The sequence below is a fragment of the Pleuronectes platessa genome, chromosome 23 (genome assembly GCF_947347685.1).
Source record: "Pleuronectes platessa chromosome 23, fPlePla1.1, whole genome shotgun sequence".
In the NCBI taxonomy this organism is placed as follows: domain Eukaryota; kingdom Metazoa; phylum Chordata; class Actinopteri; order Pleuronectiformes; family Pleuronectidae; genus Pleuronectes; species Pleuronectes platessa.
The window spans coordinates 6861407-6873677 of NC_070648.1; the positions used below are offsets into that span (position 1 = coordinate 6861407).

At 47.0% G+C, this 12271-nt stretch overlaps 1 protein-coding gene across 1 annotated transcript in view; it reads left to right on the top strand.

The window, feature by feature from the left end:
• Nucleotides 1–9342, top strand: part of LOC128430272 (multiple PDZ domain protein) — a 41344-nt gene extending 32002 nt beyond the window's left edge. The window contains exons 36-47 of the mRNA XM_053416303.1: nt 187–403; nt 622–767; nt 1394–1477; nt 2579–2772; nt 4864–5011; nt 5138–5224; nt 5319–5421; nt 5540–5703; nt 6629–6733; nt 7047–7141; nt 7754–7877; nt 7966–9342. Coding sequence (XP_053272278.1) covers nt 187–403; nt 622–767; nt 1394–1477; nt 2579–2772; nt 4864–5011; nt 5138–5224; nt 5319–5421; nt 5540–5703; nt 6629–6733; nt 7047–7141; nt 7754–7877; nt 7966–8112 — 1614 coding nt within the window. The 3' untranslated portion in view covers nt 8113–9342. The remainder of the gene's footprint in view (nt 1–186; nt 404–621; nt 768–1393; nt 1478–2578; nt 2773–4863; nt 5012–5137; nt 5225–5318; nt 5422–5539; nt 5704–6628; nt 6734–7046; nt 7142–7753; nt 7878–7965) is intronic.
• Nucleotides 9343–12271: the final 2929 nt, after the last annotated feature.

The window sequence follows — 12271 nt, forward strand, 5'->3', positions numbered from 1 at the left end:
TCCTTCAGAAGCTACAGCATCTGGATTCGGCAGATTGGTGATGACACTTGGTCGCTTATTGATGCGACACACACAGAAAATCCTCTCCTGGAACAAAGGAGATGGAGATAATAGGCAGCTGTGTTTTCTGTGGCTGGTGCAGCTCTTTTATTTTTTTTTTAAACTAATGCACTTTGTCTTCTACAGGACGACGGAGGACTTGGATTTGCTTCTGTCGAGGGGAACACCGAGAGTGGAGAGGAAATTCATGGTGCATCAGAAGTGGAAGGACCTTCCTTCCTCTCCTCTCTACAGTCGACTTACCAGGACGGGGTTTCCTCAGATGGGGTCCTCGCGGGCTTACCCAGCATGCCTTGCGACGCCGAGGTCTTGTTGATACCGGCAGAGGCCGAAGACGACACGAGTGAGAATTCTTACAGTTCCAAGAAAACTACAAATGATCAAACACTAGTGGAAACATCACTAGGATCATTTGATATTCAATCTCTACCACCTCAATCTTACACACTGAACCTTTAATATATATATAGATCAGAAAGCTTAACCAATTTCCTGATTTATCAATAGCATTTCCTTCTTTGTATTATACCTCAATGCTTCCATCCTCCTCCTCTATGTTAGATCTGAGCCGCTCCTCCAGCCCTTCCACTCTGGCCTCTGACCCGTCGACCTGTCCCATCATCCCCGGCTGTGAGACCACCATCGACATCTCCAAGGGCCGCACAGGCCTGGGCCTCAGCATCGTGGGAGGCTGCGACACTCTGCTGGTGGGAAGCAACACAAACACACAAAACAAATCTGCTAATGAGGCCATATCACTTTACTAATAAGCTGGTGTGAGGGGGGGTACTGAAAATAACATCCTTTTGGTCAAGTTCAACCTTAAAAACACAAATGTACCTAATAATTGTGCTCGCTGTTTTTAGAAATAGCACTGTAGGTATACCACTATTTAAAGGTGACGTGACTGTACTGTCCCACCCAGGATGCCACCCACTTAGAACCTTTGGTGGTGGTGGAAGAGGCGCAGGTTCAAAATAGCCAGGGCGGCTCAGGAATGTAGAAATTATGTTGTCACAGTCGTCCTCCTCCTCCTGCGCTCCTCTGCCGTCCTCTCCTCGAGCCCGTCCATTCTGTCTGCTCAGTCAGGCTTGGGGGGGGAGCAGCTCTTTGTCTAGGCCTCGGCCGCAGCAGACAATATCCCGCCCCGGAATGTGACCTCTGAACCCCAAATGACACAGTGGAACGCGAGGAAAACACACACTGGAAGTCAGGGACATCATTGTGAAAATCATTTTGCTTTTTCCCTTTAAATAAACAGGCAGCGCTCACCTTTTTTTTCTGATCTTTGATTTATCTCTGCTCTTTTTCCTCTCTCTCTCTCTCTCTCCAGGGGGCCATCATTATCCACGAGGTCTATGAAGAAGGGGCAGCCTCCAAAGATGGCCGGCTATGGGCAGGAGACCAAATCCTGGAGGTGCGTTCCGGAATAATAAGCATCACTTATGACCCAGATAAAAACAAAAAAAAAAGAGAAGGACTCTCAATAACTGAGACGTGACTGCCTGAGGAGCTCCGGCACGAGAGCTCCGGTTTCAAAGTTCAGTCGGAGATCAAATAGTTTGACGCTGCGGAAAAACTCCGGGGAAAAAACGATATCGAGTTCTCACCATATATAAATATAACACTTCAAACCAATGAGACAATGATGGTGAGGAATGAAGTGAAAGGTCAGGGGAAGTGACCTTTAGTATAAATCTCTAGTATGTGTACCGAGGATTGACAAGTTAAGTATCCCAGCTCAACTTGGATTTGCCCTCCCTGTGACCTCATGCTTTGTCACAGAGGCAGGGCCGGGGGGGTGGAGCTGAGGAGTTTAGTTATGGAAGCTCGATCGGTCGAGCGGAGCTGAAAGGCAAACAAACACACACACACACCCTGATGACTTAATTACCCTCTACTATTCATTTCTGTCCCCGAGCCAAGCTGTTAAGCAAAGTGAGTGTTTAGAAAATAGGCTCAGAGGAAAGTGAAAGGAGCGGTTTTCCCAGTCCACAGCGACGCCATGAGCCACGATGGGAACAAGCCTTTGCACGTCTCAAGCTAATGGGGTATTTCCTCTGTTAAATGCGGTTAAAAAAAAAGGGTGCTTGAACGAGTCCTTAAAGTTTGAGAGTTGAGCTTCTCACAGTTTCGAGGTGAGGCTGCTTCCCTTTACTTGAAGTGTTCCAACGTCACCCTGTGGTTTAAATATTGTGACCCAGTGTCCAGTTGTATCAGCAGGTTCCTTTCAGGGGGAAACGTGAGCTCAGTGCTGATCGGAAAAATTCAGTTTTTGCATTAAATGAGGCTGTTAGCACTTTACACAGTCCCCCCCCCCCCCCCCCCCCTGCTGCTTCCACTTTCAGAATATGAAAGAACTGTAACAGGATTTACTGCTTTGCTGAATTTGCCCTCATAATTGGAAATGTGCTCAAGCAATTTTGTTCAAAATAATTGAAAATGAACCTTGAATCTGTTGCTTTTGCTTTGAACGCTGCAATATCGCTGTCGTGTAACCCCGTCTGTGTTCAAACAGGTGAACGGCATCGACCTGCGTGCAGCCAGTCACGATGAAGCCATCAACGTGCTGAGGCAGACCCCCCAGAGGGTCCGGCTGGCGGTCTACAGGGACGAGGCCCAGTACAAGGAGGAGGACCTGTGGGACTCGTTCAGTGTGGAGCTGCACAAGAGGCCCGGCCAGGGATTGGGCCTGAGCATCGTGGGGAGGAGGTGAGAGAGATACCTTCTCCATTGTTGAGTATTAGGAATCAAGTTCAAATAGTTTAAAATAGGTTTGCTGGTCTAAGAATATGTTTTAATGTACTCAGATTGTTGTAAGGAAACATTCCTGGTTCTACCACAAAATGAACTGTGTTCTTCCTTGGCCCAAGCCCCACCATTACACCAAGGTTCAAGAAAAGCTGTTCAGTAATTTCTTATTTAATCAGGCAATGAGAACCTCACCTCCTTGGTGGAGGTTAAAATAAAGGAGGTGAAGCCAACGAAGAACATAACCACCTTGTTCTGTGAGTGACAACCTGCAGTATTTAGGAACTGCTCTGTTTTTCTTTTTTAACGCAGATCGCGGGATGAGAGGTAACCCGTCATTAAAAAGCCTTTAACTTTAAATATAGAGTAGAGAAATCAAATAGACTAATACGTAGAAAAAATCTGATGTAGTCATGAGGCCCTTTCCCTTTAAACCTCAACTTTACTGGGTTGTTTTTCCAGTGAAAAGTGTATTTAGTATTTGTTGGTTCCAAGTAGATTGAGAGGAAAATCCTCCTTTCTCACGTAGATTGTGGCTTTTAAGTCCTTTCTTAATATTGTATTTATCTTCCTGGATGGATTTCAACAATGGGAAGTCAGTCAACACCCAACCACTTCTGTTACAGTCACTTCCAGTGGCACCAGTGCCGACCAGTACCCCAGAGTTCTGCCACGCACACGGCTGTGACCACATGTTCACTGTGTGCAGGAATGCTGCCCCAGCCACAGCTGTGCAGGATGATTTAAAGCTTCCTGAGCAGGAATTGTCTTCCACGTTAAAATCATTTCATGCTTTTATTCTGGTAGAGCATTTATGAGTTAAGATACATGTGGGAAAAGGCTCGCTGGTCGACAGGCTGACAGTTTGCTCCTGCTCAGTGTGTGATGACGGATTTCACCTTGGGGAGAAGCCCCAGGAACGACTTCTGCAGACTTCACAAACCTGTGAACTACATTTATACACCCTGAGGTCTGCAGTCTCTGGATTACACGTGTCTGGGTTGTCGTAACTGCACGACAAAAGCCCAGAGTTTGGGTCAGAGGTTGAAGAGTTTGCACAGCTGCAGGCAGATCAACTTTTTTATGCAGTTGTAATCGATTGCCTGGGTCACAGCGGCTCTGCTACACAAGTGGAACAAAAAAAAAAAAAATCCACTAAAATGCTCAATAGGAAGGAAAAAAACGGCAACCTAACCGACAACCGAAAATCCCTCTGCTAAGTCGGAAAGAGCAAGCTTGCAGTTTGTGGTGAGGAGCTGTGACAGCCAAGCATCTCTGGCAGTGGCGACCAAGTGGGATCGAGTTGCTTTCGCCTCCCGGCTTTTTGTGAGTCCTCATCCACGTGGAGACTGGCACCTCACGTGTGTATCTGGAAAGAAAGACACAGGCCGAGGATACGTGAACTTGCAAAACAGAAATATTGACGATGTTGACCTTTGGCTGTAGCCGGACAATCTCTACAAACCGTTTTTTTTCATTTAACATCTCAAGCTGTGGTGGGACGGACAGTAGGAGGTATAGATTTAGGTGAACCACAAGCAGCCACTGTGTCAGATAGCAGAGCATCAAAACCCAAATCGGTGGTGGGACATGTGACAATCATCCCAGCTAACTGTGGAAGGTGTCGACAACCATCATTCAATCATGCAAGCAAAAAAAAGCCCAAAATATACTTAACTACAAGTGACAGGCCAGGGATATGTTTATTTTAAATAATACACAGTAACCTCCTCGTTGTATCTGACTGCAGAATGTCCTCAGTAAGAATATACACACGATCCAAGATGGAAAACACATTTATCGAGGTTACACACACTCTTAGCTATTAGATATTCCATTTCACAAGCTGTGCGGCAGTGGTTTCTCCCCCCACCCCCCCTAAAAAAAAATAGCATAAGCCACAATTTTGTGGAGACCCACGAAAAAAATTTGAAACTGGATCAATAGTGTATCATCAAGGAAAAGGTCAGCGAGTAGAGAGGGGTTCAGTTAGATTCTCATATGGAGGCACAGGCAGTAACCCAGAGTTTTTCTTTGCACCCCTCCCACCAGGAACGACACGGGAGTGTTTGTGTCCGATATCGTGAAAGGAGGTCTGGTGGAGACGGACGGGCGACTGACGCAGGGCGACCAGATCATGTCGGTCAACGGCGAGGACGTCCGGTCGGCCACTCAGGAGGCCGTGGCCGCGCTGCTGAAGGTAAATCACAGACATGCACTGGAGTCCTGAAATCATCCGGAGGGGCTGCATCGTGTATTTTAATAAAACATCTTCTAACTGCGTGTGACCGGGACATTTGAAATAAGTTGTTTTTTACTGTTGTAGTGCTGCGTGGGGCCTATCAGCATGGAGGTGGGGAGGTTTAAAGCTGGTCCCTTCCACTCTGAAAGAAGGCTGTCTCAAACTAGTCAGGTAATTTCCCCTCTCCTCTAACATCTATCATTTCAGTGACAGCAGAAAAACGTCCAAAAAGGAAAATAACATCCCCAAACACTTTCTGTTTCAGATGAGTGAGACCGGCATCTCCAAGGTGGCCGCCTCTCAGTCGTGTTCAGACTCTGGAAGCCTTCCCGTCGACCCTGACAAGACCGGCCAGGAATCCCAGGAATGTAAGTGTCCCGACTTCTGCGAGCATAAAGTAACAAGCAAGACATTTAATCCACGGGGCCATGTGATAAAACAACAACAATCCGCTCGAGCATTGTGTTTGTTTTCACTTCCTCTCAGCCCCGGAGCAACAGGACACCAGAGCGGTGGAGTTCACCAAAGGGCCCAGCGACTCCCTGGGGATCAGCATAGCAGGCGGAGTGGGCAGCCCCCTGGGTGATATACCCATCTTCATCGCCATGATGAACCCCGTCGGCCTGGCGGCTCAGACCCAGCAGCTAAAGGTACGAGACTTCCTGCTCCCTCTCAGCAGCCATGTTTTCATTTGGCGTGCACCGAAATACAAAACCAGCTAGAAGGGAAAAGCATCTGCAGCAAATTGCTCACACCCATAATTATCAGTCCCCAAAAACTTCCCTCGTTTTGTTACCATCAAAATCCATGAACTATTTTTCCAATTTAAAACAAAAGTGAAAACGAATTCCTGCATCTGCACCCTGATCCAGTTCCACACCACATTCTTCCACCGAGTTTCGTGGTGAATCTGGATTTTTTGTGAAGCCCTGCTAACTAACAAATATACGCATTAACTGCATTCCAGTCACACCAGTCATTTTTGTGGTGGTGGTTGAACGTGAATGCCAGTTGCTCACGCCGGAGTCGTTCCCACTCGCTTTTCGGCCGGTAGGAGTTTTACATCGTCCCAAAGGTCAAGAGCCGGCCGCCTGCAGCCGTGACCTTTGCAGTTAAACGACAGAGAAACCAACTATTGTGTCTGTGTGTGCGACACAGACGCGAGCGGGACAATGGACATCCATCGTAAATCTCCCACTCCTGCATTCGCATTATTAAGTCTACAGAAGGGCTCATTGAAATGAATAGGGGTTGGGGGAGGGGGGGGGGGGGGGGGCATCTTGAATCATATATTCACGCTGCTTTGTCTTCTCAGACAGAAAGAGAGATGAGAACTCCACAAAATGAAATTACTCCGCTCTGCACAGGCATAGTCATGCATTTGTATTGTGTTGTGGTGAATTAAACATGTTCGAGTAGCGTCGGCCGATGTCTCGTATCCTCTCATTGTGTAATTGTTACTAACAGTTTCTGAGCTGTTTCTGAACTTTCCCCTGAGATCGAGCTCCTCTGCAGAATTTGCCAGGTTTGTTGTTTTCCCCTCATGTTCACTCTTTTATTTTTAAACTTTTCCAGATCGGGGACCGAATTGTCAGCATCTGTGGAACCTCTGCTGAAGGCATGAGCCACTCGCAGGCCGTCACTCTGCTCAAGAACGCCACGGGCACCATCCAGCTGCAGGTCTCGCTGAACACACAGACACACAAACACACACACTAACACACTCTCTCACCTTTTCTGTTCCTATTAGATAAAAACCCACAAACACAGTTAGATAATCTGCTGATAAACTTCTGCTGAATACTTTACATTTTATCTTTTCCCCTAAAAAGAACAGTCTAAGGTCACCAGCAGCAGACTTTGAAATACCATAAACCCTCCCTCCCTCCCTCTCCCCCGTCCTTCCCTCCCACCACTATCATTGTCTTTTGTCCTGTCAGTCCGTGAAGTGTACCGTGACCGTAACAGTGTGTGCTTGTTGCTGCACCTGTAGGTGGTAGCAGGTGGTGACACGACCGTGACCGGTCCCTCTCAGGAGCAGGCGGCAGCAGGACTCACGCCCAGCTGCATTTTCCAGGATGAAATAGGGTATGAACTGGTTATTACACATGGATATGTCATCAAAAATAATCCATCCTAACCCTGTGTTAGTCTGTGGCTACACAACACCCATGTCACTTTGTTTTCATGAACATTCCCATACGCTGAGCATGTGTGTGCCGGTGTAAACAGGAAGCAGATTGTCTGCAACGCAAGTTTTTTTTGCTCAATTGCAGAAAAGAAATACTACCAACGAGTATTTATGAGTTTATGAGCAGGGATTTTTTGTTCCTCTGTGGTCGATATCGAGGTGGATCTGCTGCCGACAGTAACTGTTTACAACATGTCTGCCTTCACGGCTGGTATTCGAGATGTGACTGATAACAGACAAATGAAAGAGAAGTGACGGTCGACTGCTTCCAAACATTTTTCTAACTAAAAACGAGGCCAGCAGCATTTCCACATTTCTCAGATTTAAAAGGCTCTAAAAAATCTGTAAGCTGTAAATGTGGCGTCAAGGGGCATGTAACTAAAAAAAGGTAGTCTTGTGGATGGAGCCTCTGTTTTGTTAGAAGCCCTTAGATGTGTTATAGAGTAGAACTATTAAACTAGATTTTAAATAGTACACCATTCAAAATTGGCTCTCTGTCTTCCCGTCAGCCCCCCTCAGTATAAGAGCATCACTCTGGACCGAGGACCAGACGGACTTGGCTTCAGTATAGTCGGCGGGTACGGGAGCCCTCACGGAGACCTGCCTATCTATGTGAAAACCGTTTTCGGAAAGGTGAGTCGAGAAAGCCACAACAGCAAATCTCCTCCTGACCCACACGTTTGGATGTTGTTATTCAGAATTCTACAATCCGTGTGTTCAGGGAGCGGCGGCGGAGGACGGGCGGCTGAAACGAGGAGACCAGATCATGGCTGTTAACGGACAGACCCTGGAGGGCGTCACTCACGAAGAAGCTGTGGGCATCCTGAAGAGAACCAAAGGAACTGTCACGCTCACTGTGCTTTCATAGACAGACACATATACAAACAAACACACACAAACACACACAATAGAGCTCACACCAGCAGTATTTCCCATCTGGGCGGTTGTGTCGAAAGCACCGGATGCAAACTGACATATGAAGCAACCCACACACCGATAATAATGAAGTAGCCTGTGGCCCCATGTAGCTCTGAACACTGTGATCCATGAAGCCGACTAGATGGAGACTTGCGTACAGTATATTTCACACGAATCAATCACACAAATCATGCTTGTAGAAAAATGAATTTATACTTTTATTTTGTACTATCTTCTCATTTTGATTAGTTATCATGTGGTAAACAGTATTAGAAACAATCCATGGCTCTGGATTGAAATAGACACATTTAAGCAATAGCAGCAATATTGAAATATTTCCACAAATATTTCTATTTTTGTTTTATTTTTACAGTCTGAGGTGCGCGTCACTTCCCACTAAATTCAGAGCATGACAGTATTCTTTCCTTTAGGCGACAAACAAATTAGCAGGACCGAGATAATGACATGATGTATTAGCCGAAAACAGCGTTATTCGCCTTTTACGCTTAATTCACTCTACTATGAATTCCCCCAAAAGGCTGATGCTGCTGTAACTGGTTTTTACTCCTCACCAAGTCACTGTTGTTTCAGTGCACGCGGCCTGCAAAGCATTTTTTCTTCACGTGCTCCAGGGGCGAAAACGCCTGCTATTGTAAATACACTGTGTGTTGACACATTTCTGAAGGGAAACGTGTGAAACCCTTGGAGTGTTGTTTGTTGTTTTTTTTGTACACACTTGACTAGTTGAGGAACTGTGAGCGTGTGCATGTATGTGTGTGTGTGTGTGACCTATTCACTGAGATATAGTGCTGCTAAAGCTGATATAAACGTATTACGTCAAAGTACTCGGATTTTTTAAGTATTAATTATGGTCCGCTTGATGAAGGTGCACGGAAAAGCAAACGATCCGCTATCTAGGGTCGGAGTGGACGAGTGGTTCTTGTTGTCAGGTGGATTATATAACGGACCTGAGCTCATTTTGACCGTGTTGTTGTTTACCCCAGAACAAAGACATCCAGTGTTTTAGGAAGTCCTGAAGGAATCTGTTGTGTTGTGTAGTGTCGGGGAGAAAGTTGACAGTTATCTTTCTTCTCACTTGGAAATGTGGCTCCGGTACCGTCAAGGGGACGGTAATGGATTCTATTCACACTGAATTAAATAAAAGTGACCTTTGGATTCATCGGGTTTTTGCGTTGTCGAGTTAATGTGAGTCAATAACACACGTCATCGGTTAATCCTCCGGGAAAGTCAGCCCATCACACCCTCAGCCAAATGAACCATAAACTCTAACACGACCATATAATGTTATCAAATGAATGATAGTCATTGAGCGCTGTAAGAAATGGAGGGCTACTTTCCACGTGCACCAACTTTTGGTCAATCTCAGCCGCTTCCTGGTGGAACGCTCGGGTGATGGAACATCACATCTGCCATAACATCACTGAGATCACTGCTATCTTTAAATCTGGGAGATAAAAAGCAATTTACAGTCAGCGGAGGTCAAATTAAAATGAAAGTCAGATGAAATTAAATGTGCAGCACTTGAAAAAAAAAAGATAATAAGGCTTCTTTATTAGCACTTGAACAGAGATTAGTTGATAAAAGATGGACGGCCGTGTGGAGCCGCACGTATGGTCCTGTTTGAATGGACCCTCTGTTGTCACCAGAGACTTGAGGGAACATGCACAGCTGCTTCACAACCCCGCGCATGACGTCCATACGTTGGTTTAAGGCGGGGGGGGGGGGGGGGGGGGGGGGGGGCTGCCAGTCCATCACAGACGTCACTCAGGACCTTTGAAGTCCTGTGTCTAATGGGGTTGTACTTAGAGACAAACACTGCAGCGCCTTTATGGTGGAAGCACACATGATCGGCTGCTTCAACCCAGAGGTCGAGACCCAGTGCCCCCCCCCCCCCCCCCCTCGGCAGCTGCAACCTCCACCGCAAGCCTCTGCTCCGGTCTGCACTTCGACAGCTGAGCGTCCAACCGAGCACCTGTTTGCGTCGGTCCCAGCGGTTTGGAGATTAAAACCCAAGGAGCCCCCCCCCCCCCCCGCTGGTTTACAAAAGGCTTCGTCTGCGCAGGCCTCAGATGTGAGATCAGGCACCTGGTGTCACTTTTCAGCGACAATGGCGCCGAAGCCAACCTCACTTAAAAGGGCTGAACGGGGACTTTCCAGGGAACCAGACTTCTTGACCGCGTAAATACCACAGACGCTCTTCACGCCCTGCTGCTGCACACACACGGTCATCTGCATCACTAATGCAGCTTGACCCCCAAGGCTTCAAAGAAATAAGCGTGTTGCCGCCTGTTTAAACATTTAAGAGCCGGTATCGCCGTGACTCATGCCAGCATCCGCTCCGGCCAGCAAGACGCCAAGCTGTTAGTGGATAATTGGGTCATGATGACACAGCAAACATGCGTAATGGCACACCACCAAGCCGGTTTGCCTGCGAGCACGGGTTTGCCATTTTAGTTTTTTGAATATCAGAGCAAACGGGGACACAAAAGAAGTGCAGCGCTTAAAGGGATAGTTCAAAGAAAAATGTAAATTCGCTCAATCCACCGTTGGGAGTCCAATTTTAATGTCGGGAGCCGTATGAAGCCATTTTATGTTTTTATGTTGTTTATTTACGTCTTGTATTGGATTTGACTGCAACCCTGTTTACGCCTGAAACTCCAAAAGTGTTTTGTGGACTCAAACACTTCACCCACCTCCACACTGTTCATCTGCCCGATCGGCCTCGTGGACTCCCCAGCGTCATGGAAGAGAGAGCCTTCTATCCTCTGCACGGATCAGACATCTCCTTTACACGGCGAGGCTCTTTTTTGTCTCGGGGAACAGAGGGCCTTAACAAGGTCGTCTATCCGAGCCTTCCCACACAATGCCTCGCTCTTGCGTCACAAACTAGCAAAGATAATTAAGTTTCCACTGAGGCAGCTAGCTCTCCACGAGCAGACAAGACTTTCCCTTCACCGGCATTTGAGGAGCTACTCAAAACAGCTTCCTGCGGCAATCGTTTGACCTTCCTGAGCGTTGACTGCCGCCTCAGAGCTTCTCTCGGCTGTCAGGGAGATTAGCACATCACACAGGCGCGTTCGGAAGATCTGCACTGTCTCAGTCAGCTTGCATTAGTTTCTCCTCAGCGCTCCTTCCTCTCGGCACAATGGTGTAACTGTCGACAGATCGGGCGGCTGATTATCGGCGACAATGGAATCCACCCGCCGAGACAAACACGTCAAATGCCGTTTCTTCTAATGTCTTTGAATCCGGACAATTAAAGGCCTGATAAGGATTGGAATGCGAGGAGGAGACTCGTTACCCGAGTTCCTGGTTATCGCCAGACTGATATGTTTGATGGAGCTTTATTGACTTAATGATTAATGATAAGCGCAGACAACTGGAAACGAGTCCAAACCTTCAGGGAAACATTACCTGAGTCTGCTAGACAAGTCTTTCAACTCGAGCTGGGAGTGAGGAATGATTCCCAGTCGAATGAACAAGTAATGATAACATTATTTTGCCTGACAAACTTTACCCGGCCTCGCTCGTATCGCATTTCAATTGTTTACTTTCAAAAATGCCACTTTGGATGTCTTGCTTCCAGAACAAACAAAAAGAAATATGACCCAGGCGCTTAAAATAGATGGTAACTGCGGTTTCCTGAGTAAACACACACACATGCTTCCCTTCTTCTTCTTCTTCTTCTTCTTCTTCTTCTTAACCCCAAATTATGCCTGAGTCATACTTTGCGAGCAGGAAGCTGGATGTAATCATGATTTACGGTGAGGTTTGTTTTTTTTCCTCCACGCTGCAAAGACACAGAGCCACAGCTCGAGCGCCCGGGTCTCTCGTTCCTTCTCTGTTTAAATAAATCTGGGAGTTAACCGAGGCGGGTGATGACATCATGCAGGGTTGGATTCCCTCCTCACCTTTTCTTTGCAGCGTGTTTGCACAAAGGGCTGACGAGCGTGTTTACACAGTCGACAGACCGCGTGCTCGATGAGGGAACGTCAGAACGTCAAACGCCGGCCGGCGAGCACTTAACCGCGGTTATTACATGTTAGCAAAGCAAACAGTCGCCCTCGGCCAAGACAAAAACAACACGG